This window comes from Dysidea avara, chromosome 11 (assembly GCF_963678975.1).
Source record: "Dysidea avara chromosome 11, odDysAvar1.4, whole genome shotgun sequence".
Classification (NCBI taxonomy): domain Eukaryota; kingdom Metazoa; phylum Porifera; class Demospongiae; order Dictyoceratida; family Dysideidae; genus Dysidea; species Dysidea avara.
In genome coordinates this window covers 24,236,951-24,261,505 of record NC_089282.1, presented here as the reverse complement: position 1 = coordinate 24,261,505, position 24,555 = coordinate 24,236,951, and the positions used below count along the sequence as shown (strand labels likewise).

General features: G+C 37.3%; 2 protein-coding genes across 2 annotated transcripts in view; both read left to right on the top strand.

Moving 5' to 3' along the window:
- LOC136238710 (RAF proto-oncogene serine/threonine-protein kinase-like) overlaps positions 1–24,555 on the top strand; it is a 117,173-nt gene that overhangs the window by 19,108 nt on the left and 73,510 nt on the right. The gene's annotated exons all lie outside the window — the stretch shown is intronic.
- On the top strand, positions 3,842–5,197 carry LOC136239037 (uncharacterized). Its single transcript, XM_066029774.1, has 2 exons — positions 3,842–4,045; positions 4,431–5,197. The coding sequence occupies exons 1-2, from the start codon at positions 3,980–3,982 to the stop codon at positions 5,031–5,033; spliced, it is 669 nt and encodes a 222-aa protein (XP_065885846.1). The 5' UTR covers positions 3,842–3,979; the 3' UTR covers positions 5,034–5,197.

Genomic DNA, 24,555 nt, shown 5'->3' with positions numbered 1-24,555 from the left:
AACTTAGCATGACCTTATATATACTGCTATAGCTTTGGTGTGCAGTGTTTAAAGATATAGAGCTCCAGTAATTTATCACTTGTGTTATGCAAAATGAATTCATGCTATGCATATTTGTATAGTTACAGACCTTCCAGGTTATCTAGCTAGTTCCAGCCCCCCTAGTACCATCCCAACCAATCTTTCCTCCACCCTCAGCAGGCCTGACTTGGTATTGGTTTCTAATCATTTGTTCGAATTGACAGTACCAACTAATACCCAGCAACATCTTCTTGCTGCTAGAGCTAGATAGGAAGATCGATATAGCTCCTTGCAATATGACCTTCAGCTTTCTGGGTTAACTGTCAATCTTGTTCCCATTGAAATTGGTTGTTTAGGCCACTTTTTGTCAGAAACAATTGCTCAAATGGCTACTGCTTGTGAAGTGCCAAAGAAAATCGTAAGATCCTTGTTTGAGCAGGCAGCTCGCATTGCTGTGTCCTGTACTTACAGAATTTTTAATTCTAGAGCCTCCCTGGACTGGGATCCTTTAGACCACCTTAGGTAAACTTTAAGTATTACATATAGATATATGTAGATTTTTTTTTGGTGTATTGTAATTTAATTTAATTTTAGTTAATGTAAGTCTTTCCAGGGCTCCTGTACTGATCCATCAGCACATGGTACCCTTGTGTCTAGGCCCCTGTATGCTTGTAATGTATATTTTGTCTTAATCATTAAGATGTTTATTATCTCTTGTTTTGATTGTCATTTGTATCAGTGGATTCATGGCTCCTATACCACAGTGAGATATAACCATCACTTACAGATTACTATGTGTCTCTATGTGTTATGCTATCTGTTTCCACTAGGTGACTTTATCTAGTACTACCTTCATCCCAGGGGTACTTAATGCATCATAATTAGGGATGCGGCGATTATGCTGGCATAATTTCGGGCATAATAGGTATGTGTGGAAATCAGGAATTATGCTAGCATTTTGAGGTGATTATAAAGCTTTAACAGTAGGAAAATCTGCAGATTGCACAATTCCGTTAAAAAAGATCGAGATACTCTAATAGAGCAGTCAGAAACTCTAATAGAACAGTCATTGAATATTATTTACTCTAATAAAGCAGTCATATTGAAATGAAATTCTCTAATACAGTAACCAGCTAAAGAATTCAAGACTATTTGAAGCCTAAACATCAATGAAAATGGTCTGATACAGCAATAAACTGGCATTATTAGCCAATTATGGTGGCATAATTTTGGGAATAATGGGCAATTCTCAAAAGCATAATAGGTGATTTTTTGAGCACTGCTCAAAAGCATAATGCTCAATTTTTGGAGCATAATAGCCTCATGCCTAATCATAATTAATGTACTTTTTGCATAAAATATAGCAATTTGCTGAGTTTTGCTTTATTAAAATATTGAAAAGTACTCAGCGGCTGGGGGCTGCGCCCCCAGACCCCTGCTTCTAGTAACTCAATGCTGGTGCTGGAACCCCCCTTCAAAAAATCCTGGCTACGCCCCTGGAGTCTGCATCTTCTATCTAATCCAACTACATGCATACATACAGCATAGTGTTGTACATGTCACAAAGAACATTATTATAAGTATAACTACGTAAAAATCATAAGTGTGTTGAATACTTTAGCATGTTCAAGTTGAGCTGGATCCCGAGAAACAACTAAAAATGAAAAGTGGATTTTTCTCAAGAGAATTAACATTTCAGCCAACCAGATGATTAGTGGTGACAATAAAAGTGTCAAGGACAGGTTTGGCTCCAACTAGTGTTCTGCGATACAGTGCATTTTGTGTATCACGTATTGCCATCAATAAACCGACCAGTGGAACCACGAGAACTAGACAACAACAGAATTGTATTTATACTATATAGCGTGGATATTTCTAAATATATAATTAATATTTCATGAGTTTTATATCCAGAAACAGCCAATATACCCCACTGTCGAGAAAAAGCGGTCTGGCCATGCACGCTAGGGCTACTAACTACCACGAATTGACACACTCAAGTCCGCAGTCTCACACTCTACATGGCTTTGTGGCTTAGATGGGTGGGGTCTATTCTACGGAAGGGATAGGAATGATGGACTACAGCGGATTTCAATTGCGTTCGAATTTCCGTATTTCGGCACGGCGCTTTGTATCATCAGCAAACATTCTTACATTACTTTCAATAAGGTCTGGGGTGTCATTAACATATAATATAAACAACAAGGGCCCTAAAACAGACCCCTGGGGGACTCCACTCACCACCTGAGCCCAAGACGACAAGTAACCATTCAACACAACTCTCTGGAAGCGGTTGGAAAGAAAGTTTGATAGCCACAAAGACAAATTACCACGAACACCAAATGCTTCCAACTTGGAGATCAATCTATGATGAGGTACAGAATCAAATGCCTTACTGTAGTCTAGAAATATGACATCAATGCCAAATCCTTGGTCCAAAGCAGAAGCCTACTCTTCAAAAGTTGATAACAAGTTAGTAAAACAGGACTTCCTGTTAACAAAACCGTGTTGCTCACCATTAAGTATGCCTTGCCCATCAAGAAAGGTTACCAATTCAGAACGTATAATAGATTCCAGGATCTTAACAACTAAAGATGTCAAACTAATTGGCCTGTAGTTGGAAGCTTGGTTTCTTTGACCCTTTTTAAAAACAGGAACAACGTGTGCCTGTTTCCACTCATCAGGGAGGACACCACTAGATAAGGATTGAGAATACAGAATGGTTAAAGGTACATAAAGTGTGTTAGCACAAGCTTTTAAGACGTAAGAATGTATACCATCTGGGCCAGGAGCTTTGTTAACCTTGAGCTCAAGTAGCTTCTGAAGAACTGTTGACTCTGTTATGTCAATATCACAAATACTATCTTCAGACACAAAGGAGGGAACAGGCATACTAGATAAATTTTCTTTGGTAAATGTTGACTCAAAGAATTGGTTTAGGGTTTCAGTCACCTCCTGATCATCAGCAGTGAGAGAACCATCACTCTTTATCAATGGGCCAATACTAGGTCTAATCTTCTGTTTAGACTTGATGTAACTGTACAGTGCTTTTGGATTAGAACGTAGCTTGTCTAACAGGGACCGTTCATAAGAATTTCTAGCGGATCGTATCTTACATTTGACATCATTGCGTTTTGCTGCATAGGTGGCATAATCAGATCTTGATTTGGAATGTTTATATTTGGAAAAGGAAATTTGCTTAGCTTTAATGGCTTTAGAGAAGTTTTTGGACCACCAAGGAGTAGGTTTATTATTCTTAGGAATGGAAGTCGGGACGCTTATCGATAGGGCCACCCAATTTTTGATTCAGAAGGTTGCCATTGATGTTCAACGTGGCAATGCTGCTTCTGTAATGGTAACAATACCATCATCCCAGGACTGGGCAGAGTTTGCCTCTCTGCCCACTGTTTAAGTGTTTATTTATATTATCATTATCGTTAACAATGAAAAAAAAAAAGAAAAGAAAAAAATCTAACTAGCTTAACTACCAAACTAAGTACTTTAACTACAAAACTAGCTACCTTAACTACAAAACAACCTTAATTAATAACTTAGTTCAACAAGTCTATGCCATCTTCTGGGCTTATCGATTGCATTATACGAATCAGGCGCTTATAATGCAATCGATAAGCGCCGTGCCGAGAAAAAGCGGTCTGGCCACGCGAGACTAATTAGTTAGCGAATCATGGCTTCCCTGCCATGCACATTCAACCTCAAAGAGCCATGGTGACGGGGTGTCAAAAGCAGTGACGTACCCGTGTTGCAAGGGTCTACGTATCCTATAACTGCCGGTCTTATGCGGTCTCTCTGATATATAAGCTGCTGTGTAGCCACTGCTCTGTAGTCACTTTCAGAAATTGAAGTGCAAATCAGAGCTCAAATCAGAGTAGCTTTGCAGCTTCTCTACGTACTAGCTATTTAATACGTTCTACTTGCTATACTACCGCGCTCGCATAAAATGGCCAACTTCAAGCAGATATGCCTGTTACTGATTATAGCGGCTGCAGCTGCAATTGACGCAAAGGTTAGCTTATCTTGTAAACCATTTAACTGCATTGTCATCTAGCCAACTAATCCTGGAAAATTGCGGTACTTTTTCTGTGTTGACAAATGCTGGAATTGATATCTAGCCTAGATAATATTATAGACTGCTATAGGTTATACCGTATAGCCTAAATATTTCAAGGGGAAAAATTTTCGAGGTTGAGTAATCAATAATTTTACTTTTATCGTGGACTTGCTCAAAATGTATTGGAGGTCTAGAATTTTCACTGTAGTCTAAGCTTTCTAACCCCCAAAACCTTGAAATAAATGAAATTTTTTCCCTCGAAATAGCTATAGACTATAAGGTACACTAACACTACAACTACATCTATATAGCTATGGACTATGACGTGTTTTGCTAACAGGAAATACTGTATACACCTCAGAGGTTGGCTACTCATGGCAATATGGCACCTGTCTGTTACATTAATTCAAACGGTGATGCAGTAGAGTGTTACAACAGCGGAAGTTCTGCCAAACCATACCTACGACTATTCCATGTGTACCTTGGGACCTATCAACAGAATGTGCTTGCAGATATCTTCATTGGTGTTTACCCAAAGTATGGAGACACACAAGATAGCGACTTTTGGGCACTTCTCTCTGATACATCTGTAGGCATTGGCTTCAATGTTGTTGACCGCAAAAACTACAACCGTAATGAACCATGTATCCATGCCCGAGGAACACCAGGTTCTACACTTACCAACCGAAAAGTGTGGCATTATGGGCCATCAATTGATGATGATAATCGATATCCCCAGACGTATAATTTCCTGATCAGTAGTAGTCAACAAACAGGAATCTGCTTTACTGCCACAGAAGATGAAGGAAGCTACACCAATGCAGGGTTTTATAATGCCAGTTTAGCTGTGGGCAAGCAACTTTATCTGGATATCTATGCTGACAATACTGGAGAAAGATACAACTTTAGGTATATTACTCTGGATATTGAGTTTGAACCTTAATTTTGATCTTGACATTATCTGACATTGTGTAGAAAAGTAGTGACATTGTTTTAGTAGTGTTATTATTGGTATGTGCATGTGATTTTGCAATGTACAGTATGACGATATGCATGTTTACATAGAATCTTGTATGCAATGATCATGCCCTAAATTGAACAAATAATAATGAGTGATGCTCATAGTTATAGTAGTCACCTTATTCCATATAACAATTGCATCAATAAATTTTATATAAGGCACAGCAGTATAGTGTTACACTATTGAGCTGAAGAAATAATCATGCTTGAATACCAGTCTCCAAATTACCAGAAACTTGACACTGAAGCAAACAAAATCCCAGACCAGGATTACTTAATTCCCAGACAACTAGTAACTCAGTAGTAGCACAGTATGCATGATAATATATTATTTGATTCTGCATAATATGAATATAGTGAAATATATGGGGCAAGAGGTTAAAGGTAACTGACGACTTGTATGTATATAATTATTGTAAGCATTGCTTTTAGTGATATGCACAAGTAGAATTTATGGAGCACTACAATTGGAATCAGTAAACTAGGCTAATAAGATATGTACCTACCCTAATTCTTTCAGTTTTCAAATTAAATGTATAATATACATGTACACATTGATAAACCACAAAACACCTAAATGACTACAGCAGTTTTTAAAGGTTAAACTTAAACACTCTTGGTCTGTAGAATTTTATAAATCAAACCCAAAAGATCCAGACCCGAGTCAGAAGTGTTCAATATTTTGTCCACAATACTGTCAGGAGCTACCCAAGTTTCTCTATTATGCATCTCCATCATGAATGTATTATGCTCCTATATAAGTTCGTACTATATTGTTTGAAATTTTAAATTTAATGACTGCTAGTATTTCACTGCATATACTGACTGTTCTATTATGCCAGCATATGTGACACAGGCCTACAGTTAGTCTGTTGATTTATGTACAACCCTGTATTCAGAGACTTTTAGATGCAGCCACTAAGCTATTGAATCACTATAACTGATGATGGCCTATAATTACATGTAGTAGTTGTTAGTATGTGGATAACTACCTCAACAACAACATTGTAGACTATTAGCTATAGACACAGCATCATAACTTTCAGGACTTCCTCCTTGAGTTTTATGGAACCTTAAAAAGATATGACAGTTCTTTATGACACTGTATACAAGTGCACTAAACTTCTCTAACTGTAATCTAGTTAAGTAATTTAGTGCATTTGTAAGTATGGCTTAGTATAATATATATTATTATAAGTAATTGTAACATGCCTGCCAGTGACACAGAATGTCAGTGGACCATCAGTGTACTTCAGTACACATTATATACCACTGCATTTTATGTGCATATAATGTATAGCTATATATCAGAGGTGGGTTTGTGTAGTTTTGACAGAAACCCCCCTTTTTTTAAAGTGCTTTATAGTGGCTGTCTTATTATTATTATTGTGTTACCATTTATCACATTAAAAACTATATATATACCACTGTACTCCAAGATGGCGGATGTTGCTATGGCAGCAGCTCATCTGAAAAGGGTCTATACCACTGTATTTCAGCAGCATGCATGCACATGTATTTAACTAACATCCATGATCCCTCAGCCATAGCAGTCAAGTAACTATTTTAACAGAGCAATCAAATCAAAGCCACAGCTTAATCATAACTTTTGTCCTACAGTTTTAGTTTTCAGTCTGTCTACTAAAATAACCTATAATCGAACCTCAGAGCCTCTAAAATCTCAGCTATGTCCTCACAACCCTTATTATTTCATTCCTTGCCTTCAGAAACTCTCTTTAGCCCATTCAGCAACTGTTATTAATACACTTGTAAATATTTTGATGTCCTTACAGTAACAAAGAGCTCAAGAGCTCTTGTATATATCTACAAAAAAGGATGAGACTGTGTAAAATATTGTACACCCGCATTTATGCTACTCCTTGAATACCAATTCCTTGATTACCATTGTGACAAACACAAAAGGGTATGCAATGGTATTTAAGGCTTAAATTTGAAGTTTTACTTTTGTCCCAGTGCATCGTAACACTGGTACTTTGAAATATCACACAAATGATCATGAATTCCAAAGTTAATAACATAATACAAATTGCTTTACCATATGACTTTGTGCAGAGGCTTGTACATATGCAATACATCACTAAGTCAGTGTAGCTTATCAACCACTAATTGATCAATGGTCTACAGTTACAAATTAATATTGACTGTCTCCATGGTATGGTTGTTATTGACAGGTAGGCAGGTAGTTAACATTATCTCATTATAAAGTAAATTACTGTATAATGATAACTACCTCAATCAATTACATTATTATTAGGAAGTATCACAACTTCAACATTTTCCTCCTTGGATTTCTTGGAAACTCAAAATGTTATGGCAGTGACTTTTTGGTGTACTTACACAGTAAATACATATCAACTATATATTGTGGTGCAATTGTGAGGTAAAGGTTTTGTACCACTTCTCAGGACATTTTTCTCAAGGTGAAATTTTAAATCTATTGTTTAAACTAAAACTGATATGCAAACTCACAATTGCAGCTGTTAGAAGAGGAACTGATATTGATATGATGGTTGCTGCTCCCTAATCTCTATTCCGGACTACCTGGAGTCATGCTAAAGTGTCCTTATTAGTGAAGTGCCCTGATTTCAAGGGTCTAAATATTGGATCATGAACAATTGTTCTAACTGTTTCCTCATTTCAGGGAGCATGTACTTATAGGTACTGTATCAAATGGTACGGCAGTACTGTTTAAGTAGGGATCCCCCAAAAATGATGTACGCTGCCTAAAGTGCCGCCACCTAGAAACATCTTATGCAATGAAAATCACCTTTACAGAATAATATTAGTCCATCTAACATCAAACACTGCATTCATTTGCTAATTTAATTTATTTATCTAGGGCTGTGTCACATACAACCAAGTACATACACCAATGCGACAAACCCCTGGTGAGGCTATGCACAACAAAGTGGTTGAAAGTATGATCAACATGAAGACGTGATCCCAAATCAAGGAACAACAGTAACAGATATAACACAATAGTACCATCGTAAATAGAGGCCACCAGTATATAGCTCTCTCCTGTATGTTTTGCATGCATATATACTGTGTACATGCACATCACTGTTCCATTGCCACGCCAATGATGTACCGGCACTTAGTAACATTACTGTGGTATTGTACAAAGCAATATATTATTGGCAACACCAAAGATGGAAATTATCAGCTATGGTGAGGATGATGCATACAAAATGTTAACCAACAACTTTTTTTACATTATAGGTGTGAGATGTCTCTGAAGATGACTCACTCAAGAAATGAGACTATGCATGACAAGGTGGTGAAGGCCAACATATCCCAAACAAAGCCTCTGCTTAACTACCATACGGCCACCAGTAGCTAAGTGCAGTTCATCAGTGGTGTGTCAATGGCACAGTGATGTGTTAATTATGCATACATAACATGCACAATACCGTAGTAGATAGAGTATACAACTATGCAAGCCAGGTGCCGAGTGAAACAGCCAAGCCAGCAAGCCAGTGAACTGGAAACATATACAAAATGTACAATACAACTAAACATTACAAGCAAACATTAAAACATACATTCCTCTACCACACTCTTTACGATACAAACATTAACATTACATTGAAACATGGACAGTCTAGTCAACCAGAGCCTAGCAAGCCAGGTAGAAGGATGGAAAATATACTGTGGCAATACAAGTACACAATTCAAATATTAAAACATACTGCTTGGCGATACACAATACAAATAAATTTAAATTTTACCTATTATGCTCAAATTATGCTCAAACTTTATGCCTCATTTCCCATGTTTTGCTAATAAATTTGCAGTTATGGGCACATAATAAGTGGCTGAAGCACATCTTTGCTCTTCCAAATGCATGTGACAGAAAAGATTGATATACTCTAATAGAACCGTCAGCTGCCTGATTGTTTTATTAGAGTTATTGACTGTTCTATTAGAGTATATCGATCTTTTCTGTAATATGTATTTTGACCATCAAGGATTTATAATATGGCTCAAATACTCTTCCTATTATGCTAGCATTATGCTCAATGCTTTCAAGCACCTATTAAGCTCATAATTATTCCAGCATAATCAGCAGGTCCCTAGTGCTGAGTGAAACAGCCAAGCCGGCAAGCCAGGTGAACTGGAAACATATACAAAATGTACAATACAAGTAAACATTACAAGCAAACATTAAAACATACACTCTTCTACCACACTCTTTACAAACAAGCATTACTTTCTGAAACACAAACAGTCAAGTCAACCAGAGCCTAGCAAGCCAGGTGAAAGAATGAAAATATACTGTGGCAATACAAGTACACAATACAAATGTTAAAATGTACTGCTTGGCAATACACATAAACATACCACCATTAACCTTGTTCCTCATCTTGTGCAGCTGCTGCAATCACTCCACTGACGGTTGCTAATCTTCTCCTTTGCGGTCTGGTATAGGTCTTGATTTGATTGATTGATTGATTTGATTTGATTCATTGTTTATCCTCTAGGTAATTGGCATAAGCCATTCTTCCTTACCAGAACAACTAAATACATATACAACACACAGAGTAAAGCACAAACAAATATACAAAAAAGTACATCAGTTAATAATAATAATAACTATATACACAACACATAAATACAAGCAGGACACATAACTACAAATTTAAGAATCATAACTACTTATAATTAGCTAAGTATATATATATATATATATATATATATATAGATTTAGCATGATCAACAAAGATAGCTAGGACAAGTCAGTGTACTAGGAAATGATGCTGTTGAATGGATTATCATTACACGAATTGCATCCACTGCAGCTGGCATGGCGACTTGAGACTTAGTCTGCCAGCTGGCAACACTTTCAAAAACAAATAAATAGTAGTTCGTTCTTCTAAATTGCTATCTTGTCAATGGGTGTCACATGCTAGCTGTTTTGATTGGTGTTAAATAGAATCATTTTACCATTTCTATCACCTCCATGGAAACACCCACCCATTATACGACTGTCTGTTCATTCAACATGGATTCTATTCTATAATTTCTATTCCCGGTGAGTGCGAAGCATTAGGCCTTGTATAGTTTTCTCAAACATTATTATTATATATACCACTCTCAGACCTCACTTCAAAGGGAAGTGAAGGTGTATAAGTGATAATAATAGTACTGCTATCAGTGCTCAGGAAAGCATTAATGAGAAATAGAGGTAGTATATATACAAGTTATATCCCTCCTAGGAGGAATGTAGCTTGTATTATTATACTACCTCCTATTCTCATTAATGCATTCCAAGCATTCTCAGAGATCATCCAATTTCTTTGATGAAACTGTGTGATCTCCTCTGCTTTAATATAGTGACACTTCACAGGATCGATAGTGAGTTTTAGTTTTGTAAAGTGAGCCAAAGCATAGATAATTTGTGGGTTTTGCATGGAAAAGAAGATAGTTCATTGTTTTACTGAATGAAGAAGGTCTAGGTTATTTTATATTGCTGTTGTGATTGAATTCTAGTCACATGGCAATGTCCAGACACTGAGCACAGTGCTTAATTGATTTGGCCATTAGTGTTAATAGTATTCACTACTTTAGTTTACTCATGACTAGTAAAGTAAGTACTACTGCTTATTTATTTCAATATTTATTTATGATGTAATCTCAACCACATTTCTTATTATCCTTAGTACTTGGTTGCATAATTATTATTCATTCATTTATTTATATATTATCTAATTTACCCAAAGAGGAATGGGTGGCACCAAAAGGCTATGCCTGCACAAGGGTGCTTCCCCACAAACCTTACATATATATATATATATATATATATATAATACAATAGTACATTGCTACATACAGCACAGACCAATTAAGTCTCACACACTTATGTTCTCACCGTACACTCACAATTATGTGTCTCTTTTCATATGATAATAAAAAGGTTCTGCTTTTGATGGAAGTGGAAAGCCCATTCAGCAACTGTAAATGTTTTGATGTCCTTACAGTACACTTGTAAATGTTTTGATGTCCTTACAGTAACAAAGAGCTCAAGAGCTCTTGTATATATCTGCAAAAAAGGATGAAACTGTGTAAAATATTGTACACCCGCATTTATGCCACTCCTTGAATACCAATTCCTTGATTACCATTGTGACAAACACAAAAGGGTATTCAACGGTATTTAAGGCTTAAAATTTGAAGTTTTACTTTTGTCCCAGTGCATTGTAACACATTTGATGTAAGGTACTTTGAAATATCACACAAATGAATTCCAAAGTTAATAACATAATACAAGTTGTTTTACCATATGACTTTGTGCAGAGGCTTGCACATATGCAATACATCACTAAGTCAGTGTAGCTTATCAACCACTAATTGATCAATGGTCTACAGTTACAAATTAATATTGACTGTCTCCATGGTATGGTTGTTACTGACAGGTAGGCAGGTAGTTAACATTATCTCATTATAAAGTAAATTACTGTATAATGATAACTACCTCAATCAATTACATTATTATTAGGAAGTATCACAACTTCAACATTTTCCTCCTTGGATTTCTTGGAAACTCAAAATGATATGGCAGTGACTTTTTGGTGTACTTACACAGTAAATACCTATCAACTATATATTGTGATGCAATTGTGAGGTAAAGGTTTTGTGCCATGCACTTCTCAGGATATTTTTCTCAAGGTAAAATTGTAAATCTAATATTTAAACTAAAACTGACATGCAAACTCACAATTGTAGTCGTTAGAAGAGGCACCCTAATCACTATTATGGACTATCTGGAGCCATGCTAAAGTGTCCTTATTAGTAAAGTGTCCTGATTTCAGGGGTCTAAATATTGGTTCATGACCAATTGTTCTAACTGTTTTCTCATTTCAGGGAATACTTTTACATACTGTATCAAATGGTATGGGTAGTACTATTTAAGTAGGGATCTCCCCATAATGTTGTGAGCTGCCTAAAATGCTGCCAACTTAGAAACATCTTATGCAATGAAAATCACCTTTATGGAATAATATTTGTCCATCTAACATTTTTATAGTGTCACATACAACCAAGTACATACACCAATGTGACAAACCCCTGGTGAGGCTATGCACAACAAGGTGGTTGAAAGTATGATCAACGTGTGATCTCAAATCAAGCCAATATGGAACAGATATAACACAATAGTACCAGCGTAATAGAGGCCACCAGTGTATGGCTCCATGTGACTGAATTTGACAAACAAGGCTTCGACGCACAAAGCTTTGTTAGGAGATATGGCGATTTTAAGGAAACATTGTGTAATAACTTCCCAGTGCCTACAGCTGTGCAAACAAAATTTGCACCAATTATTCATCTATTTACTAGCTATCACTGAGTGGGTGTATACATTTCTGATACCCAAAATTTGTCCTGTTTTGGGCAGCTTTTTTTGAGCGGGTAATAATATCACAGGTGGTAGTAATAGGGTGGGGGGTGGTGGGTGGGCTTAATATAGTGGTATAAAATGAAGTAAGAAGATGATTGGAATCCAGAGGCCAAGCTTGGGCTCTCCATGGCCCTCTATGGCCCTCAAATCACTCCAAATTGACTGAGAACACTACTGGCAAGCTGTCTGTGAAGTCCCAGCTCACTACACACCATTATCACAAAGCTATGGCCATTTAATGGCACCAATCTCCCACTCGTGGCTTTGACAGGGTCGGAAGAAAGCTGCTACAGAAACCAGACTTGCCAGTGCTGAAGGAAGTACAGTGTGGAATATGATAGTGTATTAGACCAGCAATCCATTTCTGGTAAAAATGTAAGTTTGATTTTGTGTGTGTGGAAGCCTTGTTATATGAAATCCGGTCACATATACTGTGTACTCATCATTGTGCCATTGCCACACCATTGATGTACCGGCACTTAGGAACATTACTGTAGTATTGTACAAAGCAATACTTATTACTGGCAAGACTAAAGATGGAAATTATCAGCTATGGTGAGGATGATTCATACAAAATGTTAACCAACTTTTTTTCACATTGTAGGTGTGAGATGTCTCTGAAGATGACTCACTCAAGAAATGAGGCTATGCATGACAAGGTGGTGAAGGCCAGTACAGTCAGCATATCCCAAACAAAGCCTCTGCCTAACCACCATATGGCCAGCAATAGCTAAGTGCAGTTCATCAGTGGTGTGTCAATGGCACAGTGATGTGTTAATTATGCATACATATCATGCATGCAGGAGATATGCAATACTGTAGCAGATAGAGTATGCAACTATGCAAGCCAGGTGCTGAGTGAAACAGCCAAGCTGGCAAGCCAGGTGAACTGGAAACATATACAAAATGTACAATACAACTAAACATTTCAAGCAAACATTAAAACATACACTCCTTTACCACACTCTTTATGATACAAGCATTAATTTTACACTGAAACACGGACAGTCAAGTCAACCAGAGCCTAGCAAGCCAGGCGGAAGGATGAAAAATATACCATGGCAATACAAGTACACAATATAAATTAATATTAAAACATACTGCTTGGCAATACACAATACAAATAAAAATACCACCATTAACCTTGTTCCTCATCTTGTGCAGCTGCTGCAATCACTCCACTGGCGGTTGCTAATCTTCTCCTTCATGATCTGGTATAGGTCTTGATTTGATTGATTGATATGATTTGATTTGAGTTATTGTTTATCCTCTAGGTAATTGGCATAAGCCGTTCTTCCTTACCAGAGCAACTAAGTACATATACAACACACAGAGCAAAGCACAAACAAATATACAAAAAAGTAGATAAGTTTTTTTAGTGATGGGCGGTACTGAGAATCCTAAGAATCAATACGGCATTAATGAAATAATTGTAGTCATTCAATATTTTTTGCAATTGTAATTTGTGATTATGTACATCTAAATGGACATTAAACCGAAGCAAGGAGGTACGCAAAAACTAGGATATCAATATTCAATGAAACATTGTAGTATTTTGAAGTTACAAATCAAGTCTGACATTAATAAAATGCTTTGGAATGGCTTACATGTAATGTTTATGTCAACAGTATCCTGCAATTACTCTTGGTATTTGCAATATACTGCTGTATTTCAATTATCACAATATCAAAGACCATTCGGTGTGTATTGATACCTTAATCATATTGAAATATTGATTTATTTCCCAACTCTAGTTAATAATAATAACTACACAACACATAAATACAAGCAGGACACATAACTACAAATTCAACACTCATTACTACTTAGCTAAGAGTATAGATTTAGCGTGATTAACAAAGATAGGACAAGTCAGTGTACTAGGAAATGATGTTGTTAAATGGATTGTCTTTATTTATTTATTATACTGGGCAGCCAGTAATTATTGATATGTCCAGGGGGACTTTATACAGATCGTATCCACTGGCCAGAGTTGGGGTCGTTGCACTAAAAATGTAACTAGTTACATATTACTCGTTACTTTTACGAGATGTAGCGCCCTAGTTACATATTACTTACTAAAAAAAGTAACATATAATATTGTTTAATTTTGTTTATTGATCTGTACAGTTCTGTAAAGTATTAATAAAATAAAGTTTAAAAAAATAAAAATAATAAACGAGTGAAATATTACTCGCTACTCTGAGGACTGTAACTAGTAATAATATTACATAATGCAGTTGTTCTTTACAAACTATAAAGTACGTCCGAGGGGTAGCCAACGTCTTGGGACTCTCGTACACTATCTGAGAAATCCAATTAGAAAAAATCCATTAAATATTTAGAAATCCCAAATTCAGAGCCACGTACAAAATGGGTTATTCTTGTTTCCATCCGTTTATGAGTTCAATTACGGCCGCCGCTTATACAACGATTCAAATCGACAGTGCAAAGTACACCGGTGGCTCTTCTGAAGTTCCTCTGATTCCCTCAAGGTGTCTCCTGCACAAGTATTAGCAAAAGCTTGATATAAAAAACATCACGATAAAATTCGAAATTAGAATTATATTGTATTTACAAATACATTTTAAATACAGAAATATTTTTGAAATACTTAAATATTGGGACTCTCGTATACCGTGTTTGGTTTATGAGTGGGCGCTGGCTACCCCCGAGTAAGTCCAACCTTCTAAATGTGTTTCAGGTGTAGCTCAGCCACAAATACATACTTAGTTGTTGTATCTTGGCCTCAAGGGCATTATCATTTCTTTGCCATGCCTATATCGCAAGGGGTCCGAAACCAAGCAAAAATTGCCTACGAGATTTCGAAATCTTTAGATTTTACCCAAGATTTCAAGATTCTGGTGAAGATTTCAAGACTAGATTATCGTGTAATATCAGTGTGTATCTGACCATTTTGGGAAATTTTACTATTTTAAAGATTTCAGATTTCGATTCCAGTGATTTCTAGTAAAGATTTCAAGATCAACCTACGAGATTTCCAGCTTGTTTCGGACTCCTCGCTATATCGCTATCTCCAGTCTTGTGTGGGCCCAAAATGCAATCAATTACGTGCCTGGATACAATGTGTCTTAAAAGGAAGTAACGCGTTACATTCGTTATAATTTCCGGATGTAATATCCGTTACATATTACTCGATAATTTGTCATGTAACGTGTTATATTACTCGTTACTGCTAAAATAATATTATTAAATAACGCGTTACATTTGTAATTGTAAATTTTGGATAGAGGCATAGCCGGTACATCCAAATCATACACACAATAAGTGACCATACCCATTAAAATTCATACACCATATTTTCTTTTTTTTGAAACCATCAGAATAATGATGAAATGACAAAATTACATACAGAGCCTCGGACACATGCGACTACAAAGATAAGATCCGCGTAGGCATGGCAAGGATACATACAAAAATAATTAACTACAAAACTTAACTTAAAGTGTCCAGGTTGGATTACTACGTGCATAAAAGATTCTCTGAGAGGAAGTTATAGCCACAGCAGCTGCTCTATCAAGCAATGCTTTCGTCTTGGAAAAACTCAGATTTGAAACTCTTTTCATAGATGTTACTGTCTCTGTAAGGTAATGGCCAAGGCAACCAATTTCAACTGTGTGGTAATGACTAACAAAACCCAAGCGGTCAAGCTCAGCAATAATTTGCAGATATTCTGGCTTCTCCTGCTTACGTTCTCGTGCAGCAGAAAGGTCAGCACGAGAATTAAATGGGCAGGTAAGTTCCAGAAGTACAACAGATTTCATTTCTGCATTATATATAACAATGTCAGGTCGGTGAGAACACACTAGTACAGCAGGGGGAATGGTGGCAGGAGGAGAGTCAGACGCACGTTTGCCATCCAAATCAGCAAATATTTCTACATTATCCAAACAAGCTTGCAACTCAGACATCAAACATAATAAAACAGCATCATGACGAAAAGTAAACCTGCCTTGCTGCAAAGCCACAGGACACCCATTTAGCACATGGTGACAAGTTGGACGAGGTGACAAACAAAGTGAACAAGTTGCACCAGTTTGTATATGCCAGCGACGTAAATTTAACGGAGTTGGTAATGTATCTGATGAAGCTCGCAGCACAAACGAAAGCTGGCCTGGATGAAAACCCAACAGGAGTCGATTCCACAGCTTAGAGTCAGCTTCCAGAACAGCACTTGATTCAAATTTACATTGAACAGAGAGAGTGTCCAGCTTCTCTTTGCATAGCGTCAATTCTCTAGAAATGGCAAGGTGTTTGCTAGCTGTGTAGAGCTTGCGAGCCGTAGGAATAGAGTCCAGTTGAGCTCTGGCTTCATTGAGTAACTCCTGATGAGAACTGTTAATCTGGAGGAAATTGGAGGAAAGATCCACTTGTAAGGCCAACTCCTTAATCATCGGATCTGATGAGGAGGAGATGTTGGCAAGTAAACTAAGTTTACACTGCTTTGAAATTGAACGCACACTAGGACAGCAAACACCTGGATAGTTCAAGATCACACGAGTGGCACTGCGAGGTAAACAGAGCCAACGTTTCAGGTATTTAGTAGCTAGATTTTCCATTTTATTGATAGTGGATGGTCCAACACTATCAACAGTGAGATGGAATCTGATGATTGAGAGAACATAATTCCTATAAATCCATACTTGGTACTCAGGTCTTAATGGCAAACTATCAACTTTCTGTATAAGGTCAGAGAACCTAGCAAACATAGCTTTGCCAGAAGCACTTTTGGTAGCATGAGCAGAAACTCCAATCAACTTCCCCAAAAATTTGGTCGGGCCATCTAAGATAGTTTTGGTAGTACCACCAGATAGAGTTATTCCACAAGAACAAAATTTTGTGCCATCAAACAATAAGGAAACACATTTAGATGGCTTCAGTTTTAAGCCAACATCACCAGCTTTCGAGTCTATTTCAGTTAGCACTTTAGTGTGAACTTCTTTAGATGTAGAGATTAAAGTTGCATCATTGGCATATGCCTTGGTAGAATGTTCTGAAGATGTAGCGGTCTTAAGCTCTGATTTCCATCGAGGCTTCAACTGTTTAGGTCCTGTTGACAGTGAAACAAACCGAGCTGAACGCTTGTTACAGGGTAGCCATTCAACTTCTTCAAGCAAGACAATTTCAGAAACAATCACTGAAGAAGTATCATCATAGACTACTTTACATGAACCATCCAGGTTGTATTCACTAACTTGTGCCTTGTACCACCCCGGGAGTTCATCACCTGGTTCCAACCATTTAATGTAAATATATGCTCCAACTGGAGGAAGGTCGGAAGAGTTAGGGATCGACAACTGAAAAAGGAAACCATGGCCTTTGTTCAAATCTTCTGCTAACTTCAGTAGAGGATTAAACGTGAGAATAAATATTATGGGAGACATAGTGTCTCCTTGAAACACTCCACGGCGAATAGAAATTGGTGGAGTCGTCCACTGATGGCATTGAATAGTAGCAGACAAATGTGAGTAAACAGATTTAATGTATGAAACATATGGAGCTGGGACCTGAACTCCTTCCAACATGTCAAATATGTACTGGTGAGGGACAGACCCAAATGCATTCTGAAGGTCAATAAATGTCATCATCAACGGTGATTTAGAGGAGATAGCCTTTTCTATGATGTTAGAAACAGAATAAATGTGTTCAAAAATTCCAGGAAACCTGGAGATAAAGCCCTTTTGTACAGATGTATCAATAACATTGTTAGTAATAAGATAATGCTCCAGTCGCTGACTAATGATCTTGTGGAACAATTTACCCACCACGGAGGTAAGAGCAATTGGCTTGAAGTTCTTAGGATCATCTGTAGCATTCTGCTTATACAATAACTTAATCCTAGCAGCAGACCACATAGGTGGAGAAGTTTTAGATTTTAACAGCTTATTAAATAATGTGGCTAGAAAATGGTGAGACGCTGGTAAATTCTTGAGGTGGAAATATGTGATGTTGTCAGGACCTGGAGATGACTTAGCTGAGCAGCGGCCAAGGGTTCCCTTGACAATTCCAGGAGTAATGGCAGAATCATTAAATGGCACATTGAAGGAATCTGGAAGACTCTTTAGTACCCACTCAGGGAGACCAGTGTAAGAGACACTGCCTTCAGCATAGGTTTCAGTAAAATATCCAACTGCAGTGGACATAGGAAAAGTAGGCTCACACGAGTCCTTGGATGGAAAACACTGATCATGGGCATATGCCCAAGGGTTCTGTCGAAAACGTCTCTCATTTCGAAGTACTTTCCTGTCGTTCTCAAACTTTCGAAAACAGTGGAGGCTTTTATTGTGAGCACGCATCACGGTCAAGAATGATCTAGGATTGGTGGATAACTGATGACGGTGATTACGTTTCATAGCGGCCAGTTCAGAAACGGTAGACTCAATTTTCCTTACACGATGCTTTCCATGATGGCCGTGGGAGCGTAAAACATCAAATTCTAATAAGAGCTCACTCAGTATCTCAGAAAATCTTAATGCTGCAGTTCCAGAATCACAAATCTATAGTGTCTGTCAAGCAAATTCTTAAACTGATTAGGAGAGTTGTAGTCAACCACTGATTGGGGTAGAAAATTCCAGTCATTAATCACTCTAACTGAAAGAAAAGATGATTTGTAATGCATTGCCCCTAACTCTGCCACTGGCAGCTGGCATGGCGACTTGAGACTTAGTCTACCAGCTGGTAACACTTTCAAAACAAATAAACAGTAGTCCGTCCTTCTAGATTGCTATTTGTTTGATGGACGTCACACGCTAGCTGTGTTGATCGGCATTAAATAGAATCATTGTACCTTTTCTATCACCTCCATGAAAACACCCGCTCTTTATACGATTGTCTGTTCATTCAACATGGATTCTATTCCCGGAGAGTGCAAAGCATTAGACCTTGTAGTTTTCTGAAACATTATTTATTAATTTTGTTATTTATTCATGATGTAATCTTGACCGTAGTTAATAATAAGAGAGGAGAGTGTCTAACGCTGTATAGGCCTGTAATAGATGATTGCGCAGAAGTTAAACGGCTTCCTTTCCGTGTAACGTATAGGGTTCTAGTATTTGTTCGTTTCCTTACCGCAATTAGTTTAGCCACACCGTGATGAATCCTCGAGAATATTCGAAGACTGAACTAAAGACTGAACTGTATGTACAGGGAACAGTGCTCCTTCAATTCAAGAATGCTCAAAGGTAGGGTAACATGGCGACGCAGTGAAAATTCGAAGCGATACTCCGCCTTTGGTTCAGTGTTTATTGGTTTCTCAGACGCTCTCCCCCAGAGTTATCTTCGAGGTTAACAGCCACACTTCTTTATGCAACAGAGCGATGCTCTGTCGTGGTGAACTTGAACATCGAGTTGAACGCACGCCCTTATGTCTGGGATAGCCTTTGTGGTTAAATGCGAGAATATACTAGCCAGTCTGTACGTTACGCGGAAAAGAAGCCATTTAACTTCTGCGCAATCATCTATTACAGGACTATACGGCGTTAGACACTCTCCTCTCTTATTATTAACTCTTGCTATTATTCTTAGTACTTGGTTGTATAATTATTATTCACTCATTTAATCTAATTTATCCAAAGAGGAAGGGGTGGCACCAAAAGGCTATGGCTGCACAAGGGTGCTTCTCCCTAAACCTTACATGTATATAACACAATAGTACCTAGCTACATACAGCACAGACCAATTAAGTCTCACACACTTATGTTCTCATCATACACTCACAATTATGTGTCTCTTCGGTTCTGATTTTGATGGAAGTGCAAAGCCCATCCAGCAACTGTTATTAATACACTTGTTGATGTACTTACAGTAACAAAGAGCTCAAGAGCTTTTGTATATATCTGCAGAAAAGGATGAGACTGTGTAAAATATTGTACACTCTGCATTTACGTCACTCCTTGAATACCAATTCCTTGATTACCATTGTGACAAACAAAAAAGGGTATTTAATGGTTTTAAGACTTAAAATTTAAAGTTTTACTTGGCATTGTAACACACTTGATATAAAGTACTTTGAAATATCACACAAATGAATTCCAAAGTTAATAACATCATTACAAGTTGCTTTATCATATGACTTTGTGCAGAGACTTGCACATATGCAATACATCACTAAGTCAGTGTAGCTTATCAACCACTAATTGATCAATGGTCTACAGTTACAAATTAATATTGACTGTCTCCATGGTATGGTTGTTACTGACAGGTAGTTATCATTATCTCATTATGCTATCCCACTAGAGACCTGTGAGAAGGCCAAAGCCTGTGAATGCAGGGAGTCTGAAACATGTAACTGAAACATTGAAGAATTCAGAACAATTATTACTGCATAATGATAACTACCTCAATCAATTACATTATTATTAGGCAGTATCACAACTTCAACATTTTCCTCCTTGAATTTCTTGGAAACCTATAAAATTATATGGTAGTACTTACACAGTAAATACCTATCAACTATTGTGGTGCAATAGTGAGGCAAAGGTTATGTACGACTTCTAAGGATATTTTCTCTCAAAGTGAAATTTTAAATCTAATGTTTAAAATAAAACTGACACGCAAACTCACAATTGTAGCTGTGAAGAGTCTCTGCTCCCTAATCTCTATTCTGGACTATCTGGAGCCATGCTAAAGTGTTCTTATTAGTGAGAAGTCCTGATTTTAGGGGTCTAAATATTGGATCATGAACAGTTGTTCAAACTGTTTCCTTGTTTCAGGGAGTATGCACTTTTAGGTACTGCATCAAGTAGCCACTGTTTAAGTAGGGATCCCTCAAAAATGCTACCTCCTAGAAAAATCATCTTATGCAATGAAAATCACCTTTGTGGAATAATATTAGTCCATCTAACATCAAATATTGCATTTATTTATTAATTTTATTTATTTATTATCTAGTTTATCCAAAGAGTAAAGGGTGGCACTAAAATTGGCTGACTTGAGATACTTTAATACAACACTCACCGTAAAACAACAATCATGTATCATATTCTATTAGAACAGTCACAAGTTACACTGTAGCTATAGCTGTGCCTGTGCAGTGGTGAATCCAGGGGTGGTGGAAAAGGGGCATATACCCCTCTCCTCTCCTTCTTCATTCCTTTAAAAAAATTGCATACAAGATTGAGATACTCTAATAGAGCAGTCAATCACTCTAATAAAGCAGTCACAGTGTTCATGAGGCAGTGTAGCTTAACTATGAAGCTATGAATAAGATAATGCTTACCGGGATTGGAAATGGAAGTGGGTGCATGTGGGATCCGTGTTTTGGTTACTTTTGCTACATCTTACTACAAAGCAGAGCAGTTTCACCGCACTACTTATTAGTTATGGCCATGAGACATGAACTTGGCGTACAAATTAGTTTAAATACTTACTGGTGAAAAAGATACTAGCAAAAATTTCATTGAGTCCCACCCATGCTTTCGACTGAAATGGTTACAAAAACAAAATTTACAACCAGCAGAAATGTTTTACTTCAGTATATAGCAGTTAACGGCTCCATTAGTGTGTAATACAACCTCGTAGCAAAGTAGTTGAAGTGAAATTCGTACAGAAAGTGAGTTATCTGTACCAATGTGGTGAGGCGAAACACGAATAACATCAAAGGCTGTGACGTAACATTGGGGATTTTGTACACATATGATGATGTATATACTTCCGTTTCCAATCCCGGTAAGTGTTTAATGATTTGAAGGGAGACTACATCAGATCTAAGAACTGCTTTTAAGCAATTCCCTATACAAAGTACACAATATTATGCAACAACAACAAAAAATGCTTACACAAGACAAAACAAAATTTACAAAACATAAATATATACAACACAATAATTCTTTAATTAATTGTTTTGTCTTTGTTAGTGTTATTGTATCTAATCCAAAACAGCCAAGCAGTAAAAAAGGTGCAGCCCCCAAAAAGGCCATGGTGAAAAAAGATGTGAAATCCAAGGTGGCGGCCAAGAAATGGCTGTGATGGTAGGTTAATGGTAAAAATTTTAATAACGACAATTCAGGTGAATTTGGTGCCACTTGGTTTTTCACTATAGCCTTTTTGGGGGCCGCACCTTTTTTACAGCTTGGCTATTTTTGATTAGATATCACTTCTGTTTGTATTTGTATACTGCAAAGCCAGCCTATGGCTGGCTTTGGGGATTTTTTAACCCATGTGTTTTTTCTTTACCACAGGAAGAAGAAAAGAACTTAAAAAGATTTTTTATACTTCAATTATTTTTGATTTTATTAGTAATTATACAAATTATATACATATATTTATTACATGCCCATTATTCCCCAAAGGATATTATTTTTGCAGCTGATCTCCCTACTGGGTGACTTGAAATGTAGCTGAACTATCTACAGGATGGGTTCTTTGTAGCTGAACTCTCTACAAGGTAACCTCTTCTAGCTGATCTCTCTACAGGGTGATTTGTTTCTAGCTGAACTCTCTACAGGTGATTTGTTTGCAGCTGAACTCTCTACATGATGGTTTCTTTGTAGCTGAACTATCTACAAGGTGACCTCTTCTAGCTGATCTCTCTACAGGGTGATTTGTTTCTATCTACATGAACTCTCTACAGGTGATTAGTTTGCAGCTGAACTGTCTACATGGTGGTTTCTTTGTAGCTGAACTCTCTACATGATGGTTTATTTGTACCTGAACTCAGGGCCGCCCAGAGAAATTAAGGGGCCCAGGGCAAAGAGTTAAAGTGGGGTCCTTGACCCAAGTTGTAAGGTGAAGACCCAAAAATAAAAATAAAAGGTCACAACCTAATAATAATAATGCTTTACAGAATAATAATTCTGAGGGTCTACCAGTGACCTACACTGATAGCCTAACATACATTAAAAAATAACTATACACTAACATTTACATACTTAGTTACAAGTGGTTAAAATTGTTAGATGCAGGATTTTTGGAACAATGGGAACAGGGACAAAGGTAATGGAAGCAACAGAGTGAATTGTCAAAGTTAGCTAGGAAATGATTCCATAAAAATTTCTTCAATTTTTGTTTTATTACAGTTAGTGATTGTGTATGATCAATTATTGGCAAAGTGTTCCATAGTCTAGGTAGGCGAAAAAATAGGAGTTCATAGCTGCATTGGTATGGGCTGTCTTGTGGTGTAGTTTGATTCCAGAAGATCTAGTAGAACCAGTATTGAAGCTGACATAGTTCAGGATATTGAACTTATCTGTAGGAGTTTTAAGTGATTTGATGAAAAAGAGGATGTCAGATATTTCATAAATATACATCAATGGCAACATACCTAGTTGGGTCAATCTAGTCCTGTAGTCTGAAGTGTAATCAGAGAGTATGAATTTAGTAGCACGCCTTTGTACTTTCTCAATTAATTCTATGTCTTTCAACAAATAAGGTCTCCACAATGTGGAGCAGTATAGCAATTTAGATCTCACTAATGATATGTATAGGGATTTTCTAACCTGCTGGCAATGACAATAACTACCCATCACCAACCATACCTCCTTATCTATAAACTTGCTACACTGCTCCTCTGAAGAATACTGTGACTGCTCTATTAGAGTATTTAGATCTGACTGCTCTATTAGAGTATATCGATCTTTTAAACAGGTATTCAGGGGGCCCTTCATGGGGCCTCCTGGGGCCCCTTTCAGGCTGGGGCCCAGGGCAAAATGCCCCAGTTGCCCCTCCCTGTGGGCGGCCCTGCCTGAACTCTCTACAAGGTAACTTCTTCTAGCTGATCCCTCTACAGGGCGATTTGTTTGTAGCTGAATTCTCTACAAGGTGACTTCATCTAGCTGAACTCTCTACAGGGTGATCTTTTCGTAGTTGAACTCTCTACAGGGTGATATGTTTGCAGCTGAACTCTCTACATGATGGTTTCTTTGTAGCCAAACTCTCTGCAGGGTGATTTTTTTGTAGCTGAACTTTCCACAGGATGGTTTCTTTGTAGCTGAACTGTCTAAAATATTAACTAGTTGCTGCTGAACTCCCTACAGCATAACTTGCAATGTAATAGAAATCTATAATG

Bases quoted from the DNA above. Each gene is read 5' to 3' on its own strand.
- LOC136239037 (XM_066029774.1), top strand. From the start codon at position 3,980: ATGGCCAACTTCAAGCAGATATGCCTGTTACTGATTATAGCGGCTGCA. The intron at 4,046-4,430 runs GTTAGCTTATCT...TTTTGCTAACAG, and splicing joins CAGCTGCAATTGACGCAAAG to GAAATACTGTATACACCTCA.